Below are 23,399 nucleotides of genomic sequence, written 5' to 3' on the forward strand. Positions count from 1 at the left end.
CAAGGGCCACCCCTGCTCACTCTCACACTCAGGCACCGTTCTAGGTACTGGTGATCCAGCAGTGAACTAAACAGAATAAAATCCCTGCCCTCGTGGAGCTTAGTTTCTAATAGAGGGTGGGGCAGAGAGATAGACAAATGAGATAAATAAATAAGATAATATGTGAAATGACAAGCGGTAAGATGAAAAGAAGAGGGGTAGAGTGTCAGGGTTTTTATTTTGTTTTGTTTCTTGTCTTGTTGCTCCTTCTTGTCTATTGGGTTGTTTTTTTTTTTTTTTTTTAAAGAATTTTAAGTGAGGTGGTATTTGAGTAAAATCTAAAGGAGGTGAAGGAGATCTCTGGTGCAAGTAGTTTCTAGGGAGAGGAAACAGTAAGTGCAAAGGCCCTGGGGTAGAAAGGCCTTGGGGAATTGAGCCTGACCCTCCCTGTTCCTGTGAAGCTATTAGTAATCAGGCCCTAGTTTCTGTGGTCACTCCTCAAACTTTATGCCTGGGGTCTTTCCGGTTGTGCGGAATTGACCCAGGCAGAACCTTCCAGGCTGGGTGAGGCCCTGGAAGAGATTTCTATGAAAAGGCTCCAGGGAAGGTCTCTGCAGTTCTACTGCCTAAGTCAGGGGGTTGCCACGCTTGTAACAAATGCACATTCCTGGGCCATGCTCCACATCCGCCTACTCAGGATCTGTGATCGGGTCTGTGCCGGGGAATCCGCATTGCTAAAAGCCTCTAGGCATGTTTGAGCATCTTCGCTATACCCATTTCCATGATTTCTCTCTTAGCTCTTGTTCTGATTGACTGGGGTAGAGTCTCCCATATTTCATCTTTCCTAAACGCTTTGAGTTTTTCTTGAGGCACCTCGCCAGCCATTTCCTGCCAGGGATTGGAAGCATTCTCCGGGTAGGCAGTCAGCTGGGCTGTTCTGCCCCCCTGCAGAAGGGGCTGGTCTGAAACAGGTGACATGGGGGTGGCGGGAGTTCTTGGGATTTGCATGTTTCCTCCCTCCAGCCCGGTGCCCATGGTGGGGGCTTCAGGGACAGTGGTGACTGATGCAGGTCAACTCTGGGACCCAAGGGATGTCTGTAGAGATGAAGAACAAATGAATGAATAAACGTCAGTGTTGACAAGAAAGGGCAGGAACATTGTTAGCGGGGTTGGCGGTTTGGAAATATCCTTTTCCCAGCACATGGGAAAAAAGCCTCATTCTTTCAAAATCGTTCCTTCCACTCCATCCCCCTCCCATCCCCCTCCCACCTGGGTGGTGGTCCCCCCCCAGCTTACTCTATTTTCTCGTCTGCAGCAGAGAGGACTAGAGATTCGGGTGGGACAGGAGCTACCAACCCCTGAGCTTCTCCGGGTTCAGCACCTTCCCCCTCCCACCCCGTCTTCACGCCTCCAGCCAGAGCAAAGGATAGTGCGCAGGAAGGATTCTCGCGTCGGCTCCTTCCTCGCTGGAAAACCGTGGCCTATCTCTGTGACCTCGGAGCCTCCGTGTCCCCATCTGTGAAACGGGCCTGTGGAACCCCTGGTGGCGGGCCCGGGGATGCCCCAGGGCGCCGCCGCAGGCTGGGCTCCTCGAGGGCTAGCCGCGCACGCCGCCGGGGTCCCCACGCCCCCCGCCCCCGCCTGCCGCGCAGGCCACGCCCCTCACGGCGGCCCGGCGGCGTTGCCATGGCGACGCACGTACACAGGCCGGGCGGGCGCGCGGGGTGCTGGCCGCCGGCTGGAGACTCCGCGGGAGCGCGGCCAGGCCGCCTCGCCCGGGAGCGGGCCGGGCGCTTCCCGAGCCCGCGGGGCTCTCGGAGGGCGACTGGGCGTGGGCTTCTCCCTCCGGCCAGGTGAGTGCGGCACCGGGAGGAGGCAGCGGGCGGAGACCTGGGGCCCCGACCGGGTCGGCCCTGCGAGGTCAAGAGCTTGGAGAGGAGGCTCGGGACCCGGCCCCACCCACCCCGAGCTCGAACTCCTCTCCGGTCCACACTTGGGTCCCCGGGAGCACCCCAGAGCAGGTGTCCCGACAGCAGTCCGTCCTCCCTAAAATGCAGGTCCCCCCACCCACTCTGCCTCCAGAAGTAGCCTGCGCGGGAGCTTCCAGAACCTTCCTTGGCACCACATGTGCCGCTTTAAGCTATCCGATGGGGTACAGCCGAGATTAGCGGGGTGCCAGGGCAGGTGACTGAGGTTCTTTTGCTCTTTCCTATGCCTGGTGTTTCAGGGCACTAAGAACGAATTTACAGAGTTTAACACGTTTCAAATTACTTTCTACCGTGTTTTCAGGCAGGGGAGTGACTGCACAGGGCAAGATTAAGGTGGAGAAATACCGTCCAACCCAAAAGCTACAGATAGAATTTAGGTTTTCCAAGAAGGATGTCTAAGGCAGACGCTGAATAGGGAGATTCGTAGCCAACTGGCTGCACAGATTTGCTTTGATGTGCCGTTTGTATTTCCCTTCATTCGGCTAGTGTTTATTGAGCACCTACTGTGTGTCAGACACTCCTCCAGGTGCTGGAGATGGGGTAACCAGCAAAACTGCCAGGAACTGCAAAGGGTCTGAGGTTTTACCTTGTGTGTGAGCTAGTGAGTTAGCCTGGCCAGCTTATAGATGCTGGCAGAAGACACAGGACAAAATTTGTCAATGCCTTTGCTCCAAAGATGGGTACCAACACGAGATACCCATGAAGAATTGTCCCTTAACAAAAACAACACAGTTCTGGCTCTCCTGGAGCACACATCTCAGCGAAAGGGAAACAAACAACAAACACAACTAAAGAAAGGAACAAGAAAATGTCAGAGAGTGATGAGTACAAGGAAGGAAACGAGGCTACGTGGCAGGTGGCCACAAGGAGGGACATCTGAGCAGAGAGAAGGCACCAGCCCTGGGAACCTCTGGGGTGAGAGCTAAAACTCAGACATGCACCTGGCCCAAGTTCTGGGGTTCAGTTTAGTGGCATTTCCCGTGGTTTTCCTGCAGAAGAGACGTTTCTCCCAGGTTTGCGTTAGGTTTGAACGTGTGGCTTGACAACGTGGTCCTCTGCAGCTGAAGTAAATAACTGAAGTCATTTGATGACAACAGAGCATGGTTCTTTTGGAAGAGGAGATGCCTATCCCCTTCTGTTAGTGACAGTGGACTTAACAAAATGTATCTCTCACTCTATGAGATCATCAATACTTATGAGGCATCTGTAGCTCTCGGAGTTTACAAATAGAAAACAAACTATCTGGCTTATTTTTATTTCTCTTACTCCCCCCAACACCCGTGGGGTCTTTTCTTCCTTTCAGGGGGTGGAATCCTGGTTGTCAAGGACTCTCTGTTACTGCACATCCCAAGGGTCGACGGACAGTGCAGCTCCCCCCAGCCCGCTCTGCCCCACCCAGCATTAGCGGAGTCGTGCCGAAGGCTGAGCTGCGGGCGGATGGTCCAGCAGTTACATGCAGAGGCTCAGAGTTGCCTCCCTGACACTTGCCGCAGAGTGACCCTAATCTCTCCGAGTCTCAGAGGGACTGTAGAGTGGGACAGTACCAATATACCTACCCCGCAGGGTTGTTCTGAGGTTGAAAAGAAGCAGTTGTGTGTAAAAGGATAGCACAGTGCCTGGCACTTAGTAGGGATTCAATAGTTGATGATGGAGACGTCGATGAAGAGTAGAACCAGACCCGAGACTCTGTACGATCACGGCGAGAGGGTCTTTGTTTTTCTCCGCAGTCCGACAGCTTCACGTGTCAGGGACCGTTCAGTTGAAAAGAGAGGGACTTCCGTTCCTTGGCCTGGCCGTGGCGATGGGGGATGTCACACTGTGTGACTGGACGTATCTCAAATCAGAATCCAAGCACCATATGAATTATTAGCGTTTTGGATCCTACTGAAGTCACTGACATTTTTCCATGTGAGGAAACCAGTATAGAACTTACTTTGAAATGCATCAGACTATAAAATGGTTAGGTGAATGGATAGATGGATGGAGGTGTGGGTAGAGCAAAAATAGCAAAATGTTACTTGTAGGATCTAGGTGGTGGACAGGAAGGAGTCCTTTCAGCGGTCCTGCATCTTGGACATCTTCCTAATAAAACATTGGGGGAAAATAGGTGCAGAGTCCTGATCATATCTCCAAGCTAGAGTCTTAATACTTTGCCTTTCAAAGTCACCCCTCTTCCCTTAAGTGTATCAAGGAACGGAGTGACTCACCATGATTCAAAGAAAGTATCGTTTAAAGTCCATTCCCTCACCGACTGACTCATCAGTTTCAGGAATTCTGTAGAAGCTTAGAATTCTTTAGATCCAAGATTTGTAACAATAATAATAATAGGACAGATGTCCACTCTGAATGTTTCATACGTATGTTTGCATTTCATCCTCATGGAACCCTTCGGGGTACAGAGTATTATTGATCCCGTTTCACAGATGAGGAAACTGAGGCATAGAGAGAGAAGTAACTCACCCAAAGTCACAGAGCTAGTAGGGGGCTGCTTAGGAACACGATTACTGACTGTGTCAGATAACTCCCCTTGTGCTTAATGGGAGGCGCACAGCGATTATCAGTGGAATTCAGATTTGTCGTTGGGTTTTTTCAGCTACTGGTGGTTTGTGCTCCGAGTCATGTAAAAAAAAAAAAAAGTCTCCTGTCTGATTGTCAGAACCAAGCTCGTCTTTGTTAAATGTCACTGTTTAAAAGGGGAGTCTCAGAAATCTGCAGAATCAAAAGTGTGATCATTGGGGAAGTCCGTCTACCTTCCCCTACCCCTGCTGATTTCTCCTTGGAACGATACGGTGCGTTTCGTCCCGTTCTCAATGTGGTGGTGTTGAGTAACCAGAAGACTGCATTTTCCTAACGGAGTTTTTTCTGAAAACCTTATACAGGGAAAGCAGAGAGTATGAAAGCCTACCTAAAGAGCGCAGAAGGCTTTTTTGTCCTGAATAAAAGCACTACTGTTGGAAGGCATGAAGACTCAGACCTTGTTTTAGAGGTAAGAGCTGTTCCCCCCGCCCCCCCCCCCCCCCACGCAGCCTTACTGTTCTTGTGGATTCCAGGCTCTTCTAAAGCGCACCCTCTGGCTTACATCTGTGCTTCACGTGCTACCAGTAACCCAACTGCCGAATATATTGGGTCTTCCCAGCATATGTAGCAGGGAAGGGTATGAGGCAAAGTGTGATGTGCCGTCTGTCCTCTGCTGGCCACGTGTACAGCTGTCCCACCCATTATCCCCTCCCCAGCACCCATTTAGAAGGGGGGCATGGAGCCCTGCTCTGGGTGTTTGACCCCTGCTCTGGGCCTGACAGCGAGGGCCATCTGAAGTACCTGGCTTGGGCAATGGCCTCTCGCCCTTTCTAGAGCTTTCGGAGACTGTTGTGATGTGTATAACATTTTGAAAATGTTATATAAATGGACCTTTTGAGGTCATTTGTGGGTTTTTTTTCCCCTCACTTAGCATAACGTCCTTGAGATCACCTGTTATTTTTTATTGTTGAGTAATATCCCGTGGTATAGATGTTGAGTAATATTCCATTTGTTTAACCGTTCACGTATTGAAGGGCATTCTGGTTGTTTCTAATTTGGGGGCTGTTACGGATAAATCTGCTTATGAACATTTGTGCACAGGTTTTTGTGTGAACGCAAGTTTTTATTCCTCTGGGATAAATGCTCGGGAGAGTGCTTGCTGGATCATATGGTGGGTGTATGGTTTCCAAAGAAAGTGCCAGACTGTTGTCCAGAGCGGCTGGACCATTTTGCATTCCCACCAGCAGTGTATGAGACACGGTTTCCCTGCATCCTCACCAGCAACTCGTGTTATCACTGTCTTTTATTTTACCTGACTTTCGAAAAATAAATTTCAGGTTTTTTGAAGTCTCATGCTTTTCGAATCACGTCTAAGAACATGTCACCGGGTCCTTGATTCCCGAGGATTTCTCATACATTTTCTTCTGAAAGCTTTATAGATATTTTATGTTTAAACCTATGCGCCATTTTGAGTTCGTTTTTGTATATGATGCGAGATTTCAGTCCGGGTTCATTTTGATTGCATGTGGATATGACGTGGCTCCGGCACCATTTGTTGGAAAGACCATCCTTTCTCCGTTGGACTCCTTTTGAAACTGTCAAAAACCACTTAGCCGTACTTGTGGGGGAGCTGTTTCTGAGTTTCCTGTTACGTTTCGTGGATCTAGGTGTCTGTCCCTCTACCAATACGACGTGGTCTTCGTTACTGTAGTTATGCGAGTCTTGAATCGGGTAGAGCGGTTCCTCCCACTTTATTTTTCTTTTTTAAAAAAATGTCTCTTTACCTATTTTAATTCTTTTGCCTTTCCACACAAATTTTAGTAAAAGCTTGTCTATATATACAAAATATCTTGCTGGAATTTTCTTTATTTTTTTAAAAATTTTTTGGGGCGCCTGGGTGGCTCCGTCGGTTAAGCGTCCAACTTCAGCTCCGGTCACGATCTCGCGGTCCGTGAGTTCGAGCCCCGCGTCGGGCTCTGGGCTGATGGCTCAGAGCCTGGAGCCTGCTTCCGATTCTGTGTCTCCCTCTCTGCCCCTGCCCCGTTCATGCTCTGTCTCTCTCTGTCTCAAAAATAAATAAAAACGTTAAAAAAAATTTTTTTTTTAATTTTTTTAAGTTTATTTATCTATTTTGAGAGAGGCAGAGACAGCATGAGAGGGGGAGGGGCAGAGAGAGAGAGGGGGGGAGAGAGAGAGAATCCCAACCAGGCTCCGTGCTGCCAGCACAGAGCCCAATTCAGGGCTCAGACCCACAAAACTGTGGGATCATAACTTGTGCCAAAATCGAGAGTCAGACGCTTAACCAACTGAGCCACCCAGGTGTCCCTCTTGCTGAAATTTTAATAGGAATTGTATATAAGCCTATAATCAGTATGAGAATTGGTATCTTTACTATATTGTCTTCCAATCCATGAACATGGTATGTCTCTCCTTTTTTTCAGGGGGTCTTTGATTTCTTCCACAAATATTCTGTCATTTTTAGCATACCAGCGCTGTGCATGTTTTGCTAGATATACACTTAAATATCTTTTTTAAAATGATTATAAGTGATGTCATATTGTTGGGGCACCTGGGTGGGTCAGTTAGTTAAGCATCTGACTTCAGCTCAGTTCATGATCTCACCGTTCATGAGTTCAAGCTCTACATTGGGCTTCCTGCTAACAGCATGGAGACTGCTTGGGATTCTCTCTCTCTCCTTCTCTCTCTGCCCCTCCCCCACTCTGTCTCTCTCTCAAAATAAATAAACTTGAAAACGGTATTATAGTGTTAATTTGGTGTCCCCATGTTCATTGACAATATAGAGAAACAATTGATTTTTGTATACTTAAATGATATCTTGCAACTGTAACTGAGCTTTCTAGAAAGTTTTTATAGATTTGTTGGGATTTTATACATAAACAGTCATGTCATCTACAAATAAAAACAGTTTTATTTCTCCTTTCAGGAAAGGAGATCTGAATACCCTTAATTTCATTTTTTTTGCTTTATTGCACTGGCTAGCATTCTGTTGCATAAAAGTGATAAGAGCAATGTAAATCTTTATACTTGCCTTTTCCTAGTTTCTGAGAGTGTTTATCATAAACTCTCAGACTTAAAAATAAGTCAGTGGACCTCCCCTTGAGGTTCTCATCCATGGTGTGGTCTCCCTACAAGGACACAGAAAACCCGTTCAGTGCACAGTCAGGGTAAAGAAAAAGAATTGCAGATTCTTCTTTATCATAACAAGGGACAGGTCTTGGGTAGTTTTATTTCTTGTCTGGCCAAGGTAGAAATAGAGATCTGTGTTTTGAACCTGAGTATGATATTAGAAAACTATAGTAATGTTTAAAAGTTCAGGCTTTGGGGGTGCCTGGGTGGCTCAGTCGGTTGAGCATCTGACTTCAGGTCGTGATCTCCCAGTCTGTGAGTTGGAGCCCCATGTTGGGCTCTGGGCTGACAGCTCAGAGCCTGGAGCCTGCTTTGGACTCTGTCTCCCTCTCTCTCTGCCCATTCCCCACTCAATCTCTCTCTCTCTCTCTCTCTCTCTCTCTCTCTCTGTCTCTGTCTCTGTCTCTCTCTCTGTCTCTCTCTCTCTCTCTTAAAAATAAATAAACACTTAAAAAAATTAAAAGCACAGGCTTTGGAGATAGACAGACAGGCCTGGGTTTGAATCTCACTAAGTCACTTGCTGGTTATGTGACTTGAAGCAAATGACTTGATCTCTCTGAGCTCATTTTCATTGCCTATAAGCCACTTACCTGACAGGATCATTGTGAGAATTAAGTGAGAAATGCACAGAAAGTGCCTGGCACGTGCTTCTAACTAAATGACACCACGGTCATTATTATGGGCTCATAAAATGGAGACTGAGAAGAATCCTCAAAAGTGCACAGACAGGGGCGAGACGAGGAACCGTATGGAAAAAGGAACTAATGAGGACAATTTTTACACAGACAGGAATTGAGTTGCAGTCACCGTATAAAAATAATTGACTGCCTCCCGCTCCTCAGACTTAGTTTAAGAAGTAAGTCACCACCGCCAGCCACAGTCGCACTGATTTATGAAGCAATCAGCTGTGTTTCCAGAGGCACAAGCTTATATTGGCTCCCCAGAGAACAGATGACACACGAGTTGCCAAATATTTTGTGAGCAGACTTTTGATGGGTGCTTCTATCTGCTCTTAGACAAATCCTCTTCCCAAAGCTTAAATGGATTTGGGAGAGGAGATTTGCTTTGAAAAGGGTTGTAGGGACACCGGTCCATTTTGAAGACCTGGAACCCGCAGACGTGACAGCATTTTCTAGTTTTATAAAACAAGACAAAGTGAAAATCGCTTCTCTGCTGACTTCCTTGGGTCTTTCTGATTAGAAGAATCACCCTTGGGGACACCCAGGTGGCTCAGTCGGTTAAGCATCCGACTTCGGCTCAGCTCGTGATCTCGCAGTCCGTGGGTTCGAGTCCCGCGTTGGGCTCTGTGCTGACAGCTCGGAGCCTGGAGCCTGCTTCCGATTCTGTGTCTCCCTCTCTCTCTGCCCCTCCCCCACATGCACTCTGTCTCTCTCAAAGATAAATAAGCATTTTAAAAAATCAAAAAAAAAAGAATCGCCCTTGGTTAGCTATGGTCCACGCTGAGGAATAATTCAACAGTCGATTTATAGTTCATGTTATTTGTGCTACTATAGGTCATTCCCCTAAACAAAGTTCAGAAATCCATATTAATAAAAAGCCTTCTTCAAAATTAGGCAGAGGGCACAGCCAGCAAATAAAAATGATTGTTTTACTTACCTGAGTAAGTCCTAAAGAATAGGCAGTCATACTTCTCGAGATTTAGACTCAACTGGCCAGGCTGACAGATTGTTCTGGTCATCGATGTTGCCACCATTCACTTTTTCTGATAACAGAAGGCAGTTACGTGCTTATTGTTTTAAAAAAACTGGGAGAAAGCAAAGTGTAAGGGAGAAAATAAAAATCACATGTAATCCTCTGGCTCAGGGAAAAATCAATATTGATATTTGCAGGGTTTCGCCCTATAGACCTTTTTCTGTATCCTGTAAGGAGTTTGGTTCCCCGACGGCAATAGGAAGCCTGTGTTGGCGGGGCCAGGTTTTACCACTGTTATCACCCATTCCTTCCACAAATATTTACCTGGAGCCTCAGCACTGAGGCAAACCTGGGGATAAGGCAATGGCAGAATCAGGCATGGTCCGTGCAATCAGAAAGCTCCCAGGAGAGAGACACAGAAGTCAGGGGATCCCACAGAGACATATGTTGTTTTATTCACACTGGGGCTCTAAAGAAAAGGAACATGGAGGATAAGGACAACTTAATGGACAAGGGGGAAACGGAAGGACATGTGCAAAGGCCCTGGGGTAGAGGAGTGTATTATGAGCCCAAGGGACTGAGAGAAAACCAGCGTGTCCAGAAGGAAGAGTGGGAAGGAAGAGAGCTTAAGAAATGAGTAGGCCTCCTTCAGGCCACCCTGTCTGAAGAGAATGGGAAGAAACTGGGGTACTCTGAGCAAGGGAGGCGACCTCCATTTTGGAAATTTTGAAATGACCAGCCTGGCTGCCACACACAGACTAGCAACGAGGGGCTCCGTTCAGAATCTCCCCTCTCGCATTTCACACCGTTCAAAAGCCTCGGCCTTGCTCATTTCAGACATAAACCTCGTGGATTTTAGTTTGTGTGATTGGCTGTGGCCTGTGAACTGGGATTTTTGGAGTTTAGAGCTGTTACTCAGACTCCGCCGAGAAAGGAGCTCAGTTCCTCCAGAGTGAAGAAATCCTGCCAGCCTGTAGTTGTCGAATTTTCCGCACGTGTCCGCGTGCTTGTTAAACGTGAACCCCTAGACATGCTGCCCCACAGGGAATCTTCACATGAGACACGCTCCCCAGACTCAGGTCGGGAGTGGGGTTCCGTGGCGATGGCTCCAGGATCGTGCTTCAGCACCCTCCCTCTCTCTCCTCGGCCACCCGTGGCTCCCCCCTCATGATGCTGTGGGAGCACCTGTGTCGACGGAGGAGCGTGCATGCTGTTCCAGTGAACTCTGTTTAGAGGTGAGGAGAAGGAAGAGCTCAACAGTGGGCAGCTGACCCACCCCAGCCCCTCCCCGAGAACTCACCCGGCCACACCGGGGAGGTTTCTGAATCCCCTCCAACACCAAGCTATAGACCAGCCCAAGGCAGCGCAGCGCTGTGGCTGGGAGGGTGGGGGGTGAAGGAGCAGAGCAAAGGACCGAAATAACGGGGGGGGGGGGGGGGGCGGGGATGCTTGCTCCGCCCTGGCCTGTCCACCCTGGGTGTACAGCGCCCTACCAGCTGGCTCCTTCCCGATTGGAACAGTCTCGCGTGTTGCACCCCCTTCTCGCGGGGGATCTCAGGATCACGGAACAAGATGGATCTAACACACACCCCAGCACCCAGACAGCTGGTTGACGCTTGTCCCTTTGGCTCCTGCCAGTTCTGGGCTGCCTCTTGGAAAGGAACCATCATCATGAGTTCGAGCCCCACATCGGGCTGTCTGCTGTCAGCACAGAGCCTGCTTCCGATCCTCTGTACCCCCTTCTCTGCCCCTCCCCTGCTTATGCTCTCTCTCTCTCTCTCTCTCAAAAACAAAATAAACATTAAAAAAACAATCATCAGAGCCTACATCGTATTCTTGTTTATTATTATTAAACAAGGCTGCGGTGATCGTCCCCTCGTTTACGTCATTTCTCAGACGTGTGGGTATATCTGCTGTGTCAAAGGCCACGAACATCTGTGCCTCTGATGGGCGTCTCCAAATAGGCCACCAGGGGTCCACCGACGCGGTGTCCTGCCAGAATGGACGCCTGTTTCCCAACCCTCCCCGGTGCGTGTTGTCTACCGATTGGATCTCCACTGACCTAACAGATGACACATCGCGCCTGTGTCATTCTAATTTGTGCTTCTCTTATGAGCGAACCCCTACGTGTTGAGAGACGGGGTGACAGGTGGACCTGGTCCGGAGAAGCATTCTCACCCCTGCTCAGAAATCCCCTGAAGATCACAGCCCGGACACAGAGCAGGTCTCCTCTGTCCTCGGGAAACTCTTCCCTCCCCTGTTGGAGAGCTGGCAGCCGGAACACGGGGCCGGTCTCATCGATCACTTCCCACCACAGCCATTTATGAACCTACCTTCCCTCCGGCAGGTGGAGGGCTTCCAGGGGGGATAAAGCTCATAGAAAAGGGCTGATCGCATTTTGCTCGCTTTTTAAAAAAATTTTATTTATTTTTTTTATCGCGGCAAAGCGCACATAACACAGAAGTTTCCATCTTGCCATTTCTTCAGAGTACAGCTCAGCGGCATTAAATGCATTTACCTGGTGCAGCCATCACCCCCGTCTGCCTCCAGAGCTCCCCGTCTTGCAAAACCCTGTCCCCCTCCGCCAGCCCTGGCCACCACCCTTCTGGTTTCTGTCTGTGTGAATCTGACCGCGGTAGGTGCTCATGTAAGTGGACTCAGACAGCATCTGCCCTCTTGTGGTTCGTCCGTGGTGTATATTCCATGGCATGTTTTCAGCACATTTTGCTTATCGGCTCCTCTGTCAGTGGATGCCCGGGTTGTTTGCACCTCTGGGCTGTTGTAAATAACGTCATGAACATGGGCGTACAGATATCTCTTCAAGCCCTTGCTCTCCATTCTTTTGGATGTATACCCAAAGGTGGGCTTGATGGGTCGCACGATAATTCTATTCTTAATTTTTTGAGGAACCACCATATTGTTTTTCACATCAGCTGCACCTTTTTACATTCCCACCGACGGGGCACAAGGTTCCACTCTCTCCACATCCTCGTCAACATTTGTTTTATCCTGGTTTGGTTTTGTTTTCTTTTTAGTTTATTTGTTTATTTTGAGAGAGGGGTGGGAGGAGGGGGAGAGAGAGAATCTCAAGCAGGCTCCGAGCTGTCAGTGCGGAGCCTGGCGCGGGGCTCGATCCCATGAACTGTGAGATCGTGACCTGAGCCAAAAACGAGAGTCGGATGCTTCACCGACGGAGCCACCCAGGCGCCCCTTATCCTGTTTTTCTGATAGTAGCCATTCCAATGGACGTGAGGCAGAAGATCACAATCTTTTCGATAACACAGATGATACAAACAGCTACAGCATGCGTTCGTAGACTACTTTACCTCCCATGACTTTATACATATTGTACATCCTGAGTACGTATGCAGAAAATTACATTCTCCAAAAAAAAAAAAAAACAACCCTGTGGTGTAGGAACTGCTATTATCACTGTTATCCTCATTTAAAGATGTGCAAATGGGATGCAGAAAGGTCAAGTGAAAAATCACACAGCTGGTCACAGGGGAGGTGGGGGCCAAGTTTCAGATTCCGGGTTGTCTGACTCAGCAGTTCCAGAGAGAAGAAGTTTCATGCCTTGAGTGTAAATTTAGCTTTGGGAATATCTGAAATTCCTTCCGAGTTCCCTGGAATATCAAAGTAGCTCACTAAGCTAGGGAGGTTCCGTCGGGTGACATCCAGAGTGAGGACCGTCCGTGAAACGCGACGTGCATATTCTTGTGATTGTCCTTCACGCGACTAGCTGGGGTGGCGCCCTCCAGTGGGGGGTTCGTGTGGGGATGGAATGTTGACGCGGCACCCACTGATCAGGAGCGTGGGGGTTGTGAATTGAAGCCCCCCACAAGAGTCCTCTCGGGGGGTCAGGGAGCTCCTCAGAGAAGGCCAGACTTGAGCTGCCTCTTTAAAGAGAAGCCTGGGGAGGCCTGGGTGGTTCCGTCTGTTAAGTGTCTGACTCTTGATCTCAGCTCAGGTCTTTTTTTTTTTTTTTTTTTAAGTTTTTAAATTTATTTTGAGAGAGAGAGAAAGGAGGAGGGGCAGAGAGAGAGAGAAAGAGAGAGAAAGAATCCCAAGCAGGCTCTGCACTGTCAGCACAGAGCCCGACACGGGGCTGAAACTCACGAATTGTGAGCTCATGACCTGAGCTGAAACCAAGAGTCGGACGCTTAACCAACTGAGCCAGCCAGGCACCCCTCACCTCAAGGTCTTGATCTCACGGTCATGGGATCAAGCCATGTGTCAGGCTCTGCCCTGAGGGGGGAGCCTTCTTGAGATTCTCTCTCTCTCTCTCTCTCTCCCCCCCCCCCCCCCCCCCCCCCCCCCCCCCCGCTTGCACTGGAAGGAAGGAAGGAAGGAAGGAAAGACAAGGAAGTCTGGGGATTTTCCAGACAGAGCAAGTAGGAAAGGACACCCCAGATGTTGAAAAAGCATGTGCAAAGGTCCGGAGATGTTTGGGGAACAGTTTGGCTTGGGAGAAAAGGACGAAATGGCATGTTGGTGGTGACATTGCAAAATGGAAGCCAGGCTAAGCACGTGAAGAGGAACCTCCCCCTCACCAAAAGGCTTTGAAGCTGGGGAGGAGTTGGTGATCTTTGTTATTTGGTGGGAGAAGAGCAGGCGGAGTGGCCCCGGGACAGAGCAGTCACGTGCGTGACCTTGCCCCACCGGGCGGCCGGTTCAGAGCCTGGCTCCGCTCTCGTGGGCTGGAGGGTCTCAGACAAGTTATGCAGCTGTTGTCGGCTGGGGTCTTTGTATACGTGCCCTGGGGGTGGTTGCTGGGACCGTGTTTTGAGAGCGAATCACTGTCAAGGGCTTAGATCAGTACCTGCTGTTGTTGGCACCGTAGTAAATGTGGGCCATTGTATTTGTGTTCTATTTACAACACAGAGAGATGATCTCCCGGTTTTGTACTTCGGAAGTTGGGGTGGACTCAGCTGGTTTCTCTGTCCCTGGGCCCCCAGGTAAAATCAAGGTGCTCAGCGGACCTGGGCTCTTCCAGAGGCTCCAAGGAGAATCTGCTCCCGGATCTGTTCGGGTGCTTGGCGCAAGTTAACCTGTGCTGTTACGGACCGAGGTCCCCTTTCCGGGCTGGCTGTCAGCGGAAGTGGTTCCCAGCCCAAGAGGCCACCCGCATTCCGAGCTTGTGGGCCCCTTCACCTTCAAAGCCAGCAGCATTGGCTCAAGGCCTTTTCGTGCTTCAGATCTCTCAGATCCCTGGGGTGCCTGGGTGGCTCAGTCGGTTAAGCGCCCGACTTCGGCTCAGGTCATGATCTCGCAGTTCATGAGTTCGAGCCCCGCGTCGGGCCTTGTGCTGACGGCTCGGAGCCTGGAGCCTGCTTTGGATTCTGCGTCTCCCTCTCTCTCTGCCCCTCCCCACTTCACTCACACTCTCTCAAAAATATTTAAAACAAAAGAAAACCAACAGATCTCTCTGATCCCCTGTTCTGACTCATCTGTCCAACTCCAGCCAGAGAAAGTTCTTTGCTTTTAAGGGTTCATGGGATTAGATTAGTCGCACCTGGACAGTCCAGGATGCTCTCCCTCTCTTAAGATCACAGACTAGTAACCTTTACATCTGCACGGTCCCTTGTGCCCTGTAGCAGAGCATCCTCGCAGGATCCAGATTTGGGGCGTAGATCTCTTTTGGGGACCATTCTGCCCTGCCCACTGTGGTCAATCCTGCCTCTCACCTGCACTGTTGCCATGGGGAGGGTGTGGTGTCACGGGGCTTGTTGGAGAGCTTTTTGGAGGAACTAGTAGGGACAATGTCAGCAGCCGTGGAGAGGGGTGGTCCGTGGGCTGGGCGTGTGACGACGCCATTACCGTCATTACGGAGAGGGTTTAGGGGACAGGAGGAGGCAGGAGGCAGGAGGTGAGCGTGTCAGCATCCAGGGGCAGGTGGGCACAGGGAGGCCTGGGGATGAGCTAGGGGTTGAAAATACACGTCGGAGAATTAAGGCTCTGCAGCGGCCCCGCGGGAAGGAGAGGGAGCCAGCCCTAGAGTAGAATCTTCAGGAGCCGTGCGAGCTGGGGGCAGGTGAAGGGAGAGGCGCCAGCGTGGAGGCCTAGAAGCAGCCACGGCAGCGGCAGAGCCAGAGGCCGTGGCCGGGCCGGAGAAGGGAGCAGTAACGTGTCCGTAACGCAGCGAGGGCTCGCTCGGTGCCCGGCCCTGTCCTTGGCACGTCCGTGTGTGTTAACTCATTTCATCCTGACGATCGGCATCCCTACGAGGCAGGCGCTATCATTTCCCCCATTTTACAGATGAAGAATTTGGGGTCACACAGGGCGGGTCGGAGGCTGGAAACCACCCTCAGGCAGGCTGATTTTAGGAACCAGCCTCTTCCTGAGGCCTCACCCCTCCACGGGGCTTTCCCAGGAGGACCTGGGCGGGAGGGTCTCTGTGACAGAGGGAAGCAGAGACATTTCCCCTTCCCTTCTCCTCCCAGGCTCACGTCTCGCCAGAGCCTAGCTGTTTCCCCATATCCTCATTCTTCTGGAAACCCCAGTTTTCACTCTTTCTGCACTATGTCTCTTTCTCAAGGCAGTAAAGGGGATGTGCTGGAGTTGGGGGGGATGCATTGGCCAAGACCCAAAAGGTAAAAAAAATAGATCACACACACACACTCACGCAGACCCCACTTAACTGAAAAAATGTTATCCTACTACCTTGAAAGTTCCTCCCAACGGTACCTTTTGTCAGTCCTGTGTAGCACAGCATATCAAACCCACTTTTGCAAGGGAAGCAACCAGAGAGCAGCAAGAGACTCGCCCCAGAAGATACAAGAAGGAGACCCTCAGTGAGCCAGGACCAGACCAGGCGGGGTGACAGCAAGACCACTCTGATCCCCTTGGCAGCTGCAGGAAGGGGACTTGAAGGCCATGCCGGAGAGCTGCTCACTGCTGGAACTCTGGGTCCTGGCAGGGAGCAGAGGGCCGTCCAGAGTGGGTGCTTCATGAAGGGACACCGACAGAGGCAGTCAGGCTTAAAGAAACCAGCCAGGATGGTGTGGCACCCAGAGCCACTGAGAGTGAGGAGCTGTCCCCACCCCCCAGACCCGAAGGGTGAGGGGGTTACATCTCCTGGAATCCCCAACGGCAGCTGTGGCTTTTGGTGGAGGGTTGGGACACCAGCCCATGGTGTCCCCACAGGGAGGGAGCAAGGGGAATAAATACCCCAACCTCTCTCTGCCCTGCTCAGATCTCTGATCCCCCACTGGCCAGACCCAACCAGAAACCAGAGACAAGGAGCCCATCAGCCCATGATGCAGCCCCGTGGCCGGCCTGCTGGGGCAGAGGGCCAGGGGGAGAGGGTGGGTGAGGATTGGAGGGCAAGTGGAGGATGTGACAGGGCACAGAAGGTGAGGACCTAGAAGGCTGTTAACAAGGTAGAATGAAAAGCCAAGCACCAGGGACCGGTGGCTGGGGAGCCTGAAGAGAGCAGCATGTGACCAGACTGGGCCGACTTGAGGACAGAGTGTGAGGGTGGCAGGGAGACAGGGACAGAGGTGGAGTTGGAGGAGGTGGTGGGCCAGGCCAGGGCAGGTGAAGGGGAATGCCCACGTCAAGTGGGTGAGGGAGCAGAGGTCACGAGGAATCAAAGAGGAAGGGGGGGAGGGTGAGGAAGATGGGGGTCAGGAGGTCGTGCTCTGAGACTGGGTTTCTGAGTTCCAGAAGATGAAGGTTGAGAACTGGCTCTGAAGGAAGGTTCCAGATACATCAGGAGCTTTGCGGCAGGCTAACGGCTTCTCAGGGAGGCTTCCTCAAAGCCCAGTGGTCACCAGAGCAGATGTTTATCATTAGTAGATTTGTCGAAGTCTCAGTATTTTATGGACTCACTAAATACTTTTAAAAGGTATTTAAAATGCAGGGCACTTTTTTTTTTAATATTTTAGGAAAGATCATCTCTTTCCTCATTTGAATTGCCTTAATTTTTTAAATAGTTGTTAATGTTTATTTATTTATTTTGAGAGAGAGAAAGAGAGCACGTGTGCAAGCAGGGGAGGGGCAGAGAGAAAGAGGGAGAATCCCAAGCAGGCTCTGCACCATCAGCACAGAGCCCAACGTGGGGCTCCAGCCCGTGAACCACGAGATCGTGACCTGAGCCAAAATCAAGAGTCAGATGCTTAACCAACTGAGCCCCCAGGCACCCCTGCAGGAGACTTTTTTTTTTAAATGCATGGCCCATATTCAGTTCCACCCCACTCCTCTCTCACTATTAAATCACCGTCTACTCTCGGGGCACCTGGGTAGCTCAGTTGGTTAAGATCCAACTTCAGCTCAGATCATGGGTTCATGAGTTCAAGCCCCACGTCAGGCTCTGTGCTGACAGCTTAGAGCCTGCAGCCTGCTTGGGATTCTGTGTCTCCCTCTATCTTTGCCCCTCCCCTGCTGGTGCTCTGTGTCTCTGTGTCTCAAAAGTAAATAAATAAACGTTATATAATGTAATTAATTAATTAACCACTGTCTACTCTGAAAAGCATAGGGGACAAGTCAAGGGCACAGATCTTGGTCCCAGAAGTGCCACGTGCATCTTGATGTTGGGTGAGACACTTCATCTTAGCCACGTTTAAAACTGTGGTGAAACATAACGTTTACCATCTGAACTGTTTGTTAAGCATACGGATTAGCAGCGTTAAGTGCGTTCATGCTGTTGTATAACCAACCGGAACTTTCTCATCTTGCGAAACTGAGGCTCTATGCCCATTAAACCGTCAAACAATTCCCAGTTTCCCCCTAGGCCCTGGCAGCCGCCGTCTTACTTTCTGTTTCTGTGAGCTTGGCCACTCTAGGTACTTCGTACTGGTAGGATCATACAGCCGTCGACTACTTAGCACTGGCTTATTTCACTCGGCGTAATGTCTTCAACATCCGGCCGCGTTGTAGCGTGCGTCGGCGTGTCCTTCCTCTTTAAGGCTGAATAATATTCCATTTTATGTACGCGGCACATTTTGCTTATCCGCCCACTTCTCAGTGGACACTGGGTTGTTTCCACCTCCCCGCTGTTGGAGTAGAGTCGTGAACACGGGTGTACAAATCTCTCTTCAAGCCCTTGCTTTTCGTTCTTTTGGATGTTTACCCAAAAGTGGGCTTGATGGATCTTATGATGATATTAGTCTTAATTTCTTTAAAGTGGATTTATTTATTTTGAGAGAGAGAGAGAGGGCGAGCGTGAGCGTGGGGGAGGGGCAGAGAGAGAGGGAGAGAATCCCAAGCAGGCTCCGTGCTGTCCGCACAGAGCCCGATGCAGGGCTCAGTCTCATGAACGGTGAGATCATGATCTGAGCCAAAGTCAAGAGTCAGATGCTTATCCAACTGAGTCGCCCAGTGGCTCACACCCAGTGTGAGTAGCGGGACAGCTCAGCAGGACGGAGCTCATACATTCAGCCTATATTAGCAGCAGGGCTTCTGTCCAGTAATAGCTTTTAGCAAATCTCCAAGGAAGCGGAGGGTCTCATATTATAAGATAGTCCCAGGAAGCACTCTCTTGGCCTAACCTGTGGCAGAGGCTCCTCCCACTTTTATGGAGTCATTCAAAACTTCCTGCTTCCTTTGATTTCTTAGTAATGGCCAGGCAGCTACTGAGGAACGGAGAGGAACGAGGCTCGGGAAGAGGAAAACAAAATGCAGCACATAGAATTTCTCTCCTCGATGGGTTATCCAGGGTTCATGGAGTGTAGGGATCAGTGGGTATGGAGATGACCATGACGTGAGTGGAATTTCCCAAAGAGCTAACGTGCTGTAGTGTTTTTTTAAAAAAATGCTTTCTTTTTTTTAGAACGGATTGAGGTTTATAGGAAATTGAGCAGATAGCGTACAAAGTTCCCGTATACCCGCCCCCAGCACACACAGAGCTTCCCCTATTATTAACATCTTGCTTTCACATGGGACATTTGTTACCACTGACAAACCAATATTGGTATGTTGTCACTAACTAAAGTCCATAGTTGACATTAGGCATTGCATATTCTGTGGGTTTCGGCCCATGTCTGATAAGTACCCGCCACCGCAGCGTCATACAGAATAGTTTCACCACCCTGAACCCCCTGTGTTCCACATGTTCATCCCGCCCCACATCCACTAGAGCCCCTGGAAACCACTGACCTCTTTACTGTCTCTATATAGTTTTACTTTTTTCAGAATTTCATGTGGTTGAAGTTATACACTCTGTGGCCTTTTCAGACCGGCTTCTTGCACCAAGTGATGTGCATTTGCATGGTTCCTCTGTGTCTTTTTCTGGCTCGGTAGCTCATTTCTTTTCATCACTGACTTTTATTTCATTGTGTGGATGTACCACAGTTTGCTTATCCATTCGCCTTTTAAAAGACATCTTGGTGGCTTCAGTTTTAGGGATAACGATCCTATAAACATGTGTCCAAAGTAAATGAGTCTTAAAATTCAACAATAAGGAAACAAACAACCCAATTTAAAACTGGGCGAAAGATATGAACAGACACCTTACCCAAGAAGATCTACAGATGGCAATAAGCTTATGAAAAGATGCTGGCCATCAGGTATCATTTAAGGAATTGCAAATAAACACAGGCTATCTTTTCATGTATTTGGATCTTCTTTGATTCTTTCATCAATGTTTTATAGTTTTCTTCATATATATCTTTGCATATTCTGTTAGACTTCTACCTAAGTCTGTCTGTCTGGTCTTTCACTCTTTCTTAATCTATCTTCCTTCCTTCCTTCCTTCCTTCCTTCCTTCCTTCCTTCCTTCCTTCCTTTCTTTATCTTTTTTTTCTTTTCTTTTCTTTCTGCTGCTAATGTAAATGGTGTTGTGTTTTTCACTTCTGATTCCAGTTGTTCATTTCTGGTATATAGGAAAGCAACTGACTTTTGTATATTAATTTTGTATCCTACAACCTTGCTATAATTGCTTACTAGTTCTAGGAGTGTTTTTGTTGATTCATGGGGATTTTCTACATAGGCACTCATGTCATCTGAAAATAGAGACAGTATTATTTCTTCCTTTCCAATCTGTATACCTTTTATTTCCTTTTCTTGTCTTATTGCCTGTCCTGGCTAGGACACAGTACCGTGTTAAAAAAGCAGTGTGAAAGAGGACATCCTTGTCCTGTTCCTGATCTTAATGAGAAGGTTTCTAGTTTCTCACCATTAAGTATGATGTTAGCTTTAGGGTTTTTGTAGATGTTCTTTATCAAGTTGAGGAAGTTCCCCTCTATTCCTAATTTGCCACGTGTGTGTGTGTGTGTGTGTGTGTGTGTGTGTGTGTGTGTGTGTGTAATCACAAATGGCTGTTGAATTTTGTCAAATGCTCTTTCTTCACCTGGCTATGATCATGTGGCTTTTCTTCTCTAGCCTGTTGAGGTGATGGACAGCATTAATTGATTTTCAAATGCTGAACCAGCCTTGCTTAGCTGAAATGAATCCCACTTGCTTGTGGTGTATACATTGTTGGATTGGATTTGCTAATATTTCGTTGAGGATGTTTCATCTGTGTTCATGAGAGATACTGGTCTGAAGTTGTCCCTTCTTGTAATATCTTTATCTGGTTTTGGTATTAGACTAATGTCCTCACAGAATGAGTTAGGAAGTGTTTCTTCTGCTTCGATTTTCTGAAAGAGGTTGTAGAGAACTGGTATCATTTTTTCCTTAAGTGTTTGATGGAATTCACCAGTGAACCCATCTGAACCTGGTGCTTTCTGTACCAGGAACCAGGTGCTTTCTGGAAAGTTATTCATTATCGATTAAAATTCTTTAATAGATATGGGCCTATTCAGATGATTTCTCCTTGTATGGGTTTTGGTACCTTGTATCTTTCAAGGAGTTGGTCAGCTTCGTCTAAGTTATCAAATTTGTGGGCATAGAATTGTTTATAATATTCCTTTGTTATCTTTAATATTTATGTGATCAGTAGTGAACCTCTCTCTTTCACTTCTGGTTTTAGTAACTTGTACCCTCTCTCTCTTGTTCTTGGTTAGCTTGCTAGAGGCTTGTCAATTTTACTGATCTTTTCAAAGAATCAACCTTTGGTTTCACTGATGTTTCTCTATTATTTTCCTGTTTTTTATTTCATTCATTTCTGTCTGAATTTTTGTTTCATTTCTTCTTTTTGGGTTAGGCTTTCCCAAGGTGAAAGCTTAGATTATTGCTTTGAAGTCTTTCTTCTTTCCCAATGTATGCATTCCATGCTATAAACTTCCCTCTTAGCCCTGCTTTCACTGAATCCCACAAATTCTGATAAGTTGTATTTTCATTTGCATTTACTTTCATTTCATTTAGGTAATTTTTTTTTTATTTTTCTTGAGGCTTCTCCTTGACCCACAGGCTGCTTAGAAGTGTGTCATTTAATCTCCAAATATTTTGTAATTTTCAGTTATTTTTCTGCTATTGATTTCTAGTCTGATTCCATTGTAGGCTGAAGGCACGCTGTGTAGGAGTTCTGTCCTTTTAAATTTGTTATGGTCTGTGGCCCAGAATGGGGTCTATCTTGGGGAACGTTCCATGTGAGCGTGAGAACAACGTGCATCTTGTTGTTGTTTGGTGAAATTGTCTGTGCCTGTCAATTAGATCTAATCGATTAACGGTGTTGTTCAGTTCAGCTTTATCCTTACTAACTTTCTGCCTGCTGGATCTGGCCATTACTGAAACAGGAATGTTGAAGTCTCTAACTCTCATAATGAATTTGTCTATTTCTCCTTGAACCTCTATCAGTTTTTGCCTCATTTATTCTGATGCTTCATCGTTAGGCACATACAATTAAGGATTGTTATGTCTTCTTGGAGAACTAACTCCTTTATCACCATATCCTTGTATCTTCTCTTTATCCCTGAGAATACTCCTGGCCCTGAAGTCTTTTCCGTCTGAAATGAATATAGTTACTCCTGCTTTCTTTCTGCATTTCAATATGAAATACTTGAGTGCCCAAGTGTATGATAAAAATTTGCAAAGTGAGTAAGAACACAGACATTTGAATCAAGCAAATCCGAGTAGAAGCCAGGGTAGTCAAGCTGGGTAACCCTGCACAAATGTGATCATTCTGTGCCTCAGTTTCCTTATCTACAAAATAGAGAACTATCCCTTTGGGCTGTTGTGTAGATGAAACGGATAATGCAGGAGAGCACTTAGCACATTTCCTGGCATGTAATGTTTAATTAATATAGTCTATTAATACAAGCTGTTGTATTGCTATATAACAGCATAACATGAGCAATTAGTCTATTATTGATACAAGTGACTGGTTATTATTGCATTTTGAGACTTCACTGTCGATTTCTAAGTGCAAGTACTCTTTGTATGAAAGTTGGATGAGGCACTCCAGGAGGAGACATTTAAATGTTTATTTATTTATTTTGAGAGAGAGAGAGAGAGAAAACACACAGGTGCGTCCAAGCAGGGGAGGGGCAGAGAGAGAAGAGAGAATCCCGTGCAGGCTCCACAGTGTCAGCACAGAGCCCCATGCGGGGCTTGATCTCACGAACCGTGAGATCATGACCGGAGCCGAAATCAAGAGTTGGACGCTCAACGGACTGAACCACCCACGCGCCCCACGAGAAGATAAATTTAGAAAATAATTGCAAAGTCGCAGGCTGAAGTGGATGTCTCATAGGCAGTGTCCTGAAAAGAGAAGGGCTTCACATATGCCCTGCAGCCACAGTCCAGAGCCCCACGGCCAGGGGCATATGGTATTTCCTTCTGGCCACTGGGCCCTGCTCGGTCTTCTGATCAAAGCGAAATTACAGCAGAGCCTTCTGCCCTCCACTGCCAATTCACAGACACACCGTCTGGGGTCCCTCTCTTTTTGGAAATGTAATCACACCAGGCCTCCTATTAAAAAGTAGATCATTGGGGCACATGGGTGGCCCGGTGAGTCAAGTGTCCGACTCTGGATCCCAGCTCAGGTCTTGATCTCAGCCATGAGCTCAAGCCCCGCAGTGGGCTCCACGCTGGGCATGAAGCCTACTTACAAAAAAAAAAAAAAAAAAAAGGTAGATCATCTTCGATTAGATAAATTCTGAGTGGCTTTTAAGAAGCAATAGAAATAGCTAATCACATGGGAAAATCTTCATTGCACACCAAGGTTTTCTAAAGGTAGTTATAAAACTAGGTGATGTGCTGTGATCTCAATTTTCTTTCAACTTTTTCACAAGA

The 23,399-nt window shown here is 48.2% G+C and overlaps 1 protein-coding gene across 9 annotated transcripts in view; it reads left to right on the forward strand.

Annotated features, from left to right (window-relative positions):
- The first annotated feature begins 4,559 nt into the window (after window positions 1-4,559).
- The window catches only part of FHAD1 (forkhead associated phosphopeptide binding domain 1), a 117,476-nt gene continuing 98,636 nt past the window's right edge, over window positions 4,560-23,399 (forward strand). For 3 of the 9 annotated variants that reach the window (XR_008292229.1, XR_008292233.1, XR_008292239.1), the window contains exons 1-2: window positions 4,562-4,756; window positions 4,847-4,953. Coding sequence is in view for 2 of the 9 variants with exons in the window: in XM_053207393.1 (XP_053063368.1) it covers window positions 4,645-4,756; window positions 4,847-4,953 (219 nt within the window). In the remaining 7 variants the exon portion in view is untranslated. Of the gene's footprint in view, window positions 4,757-4,846; window positions 4,954-23,399 lie in introns of all 9 variants that reach the window. The other 6 variants (XR_008292232.1, XR_008292230.1, XM_053207376.1 and 3 more) reach the window with 3 other exon arrangements.

The sequence above is a fragment of the Acinonyx jubatus genome, chromosome C1 (assembly GCF_027475565.1).
Source record: "Acinonyx jubatus isolate Ajub_Pintada_27869175 chromosome C1, VMU_Ajub_asm_v1.0, whole genome shotgun sequence".
NCBI lineage: Eukaryota > Metazoa > Chordata > Mammalia > Carnivora > Felidae > Acinonyx > Acinonyx jubatus.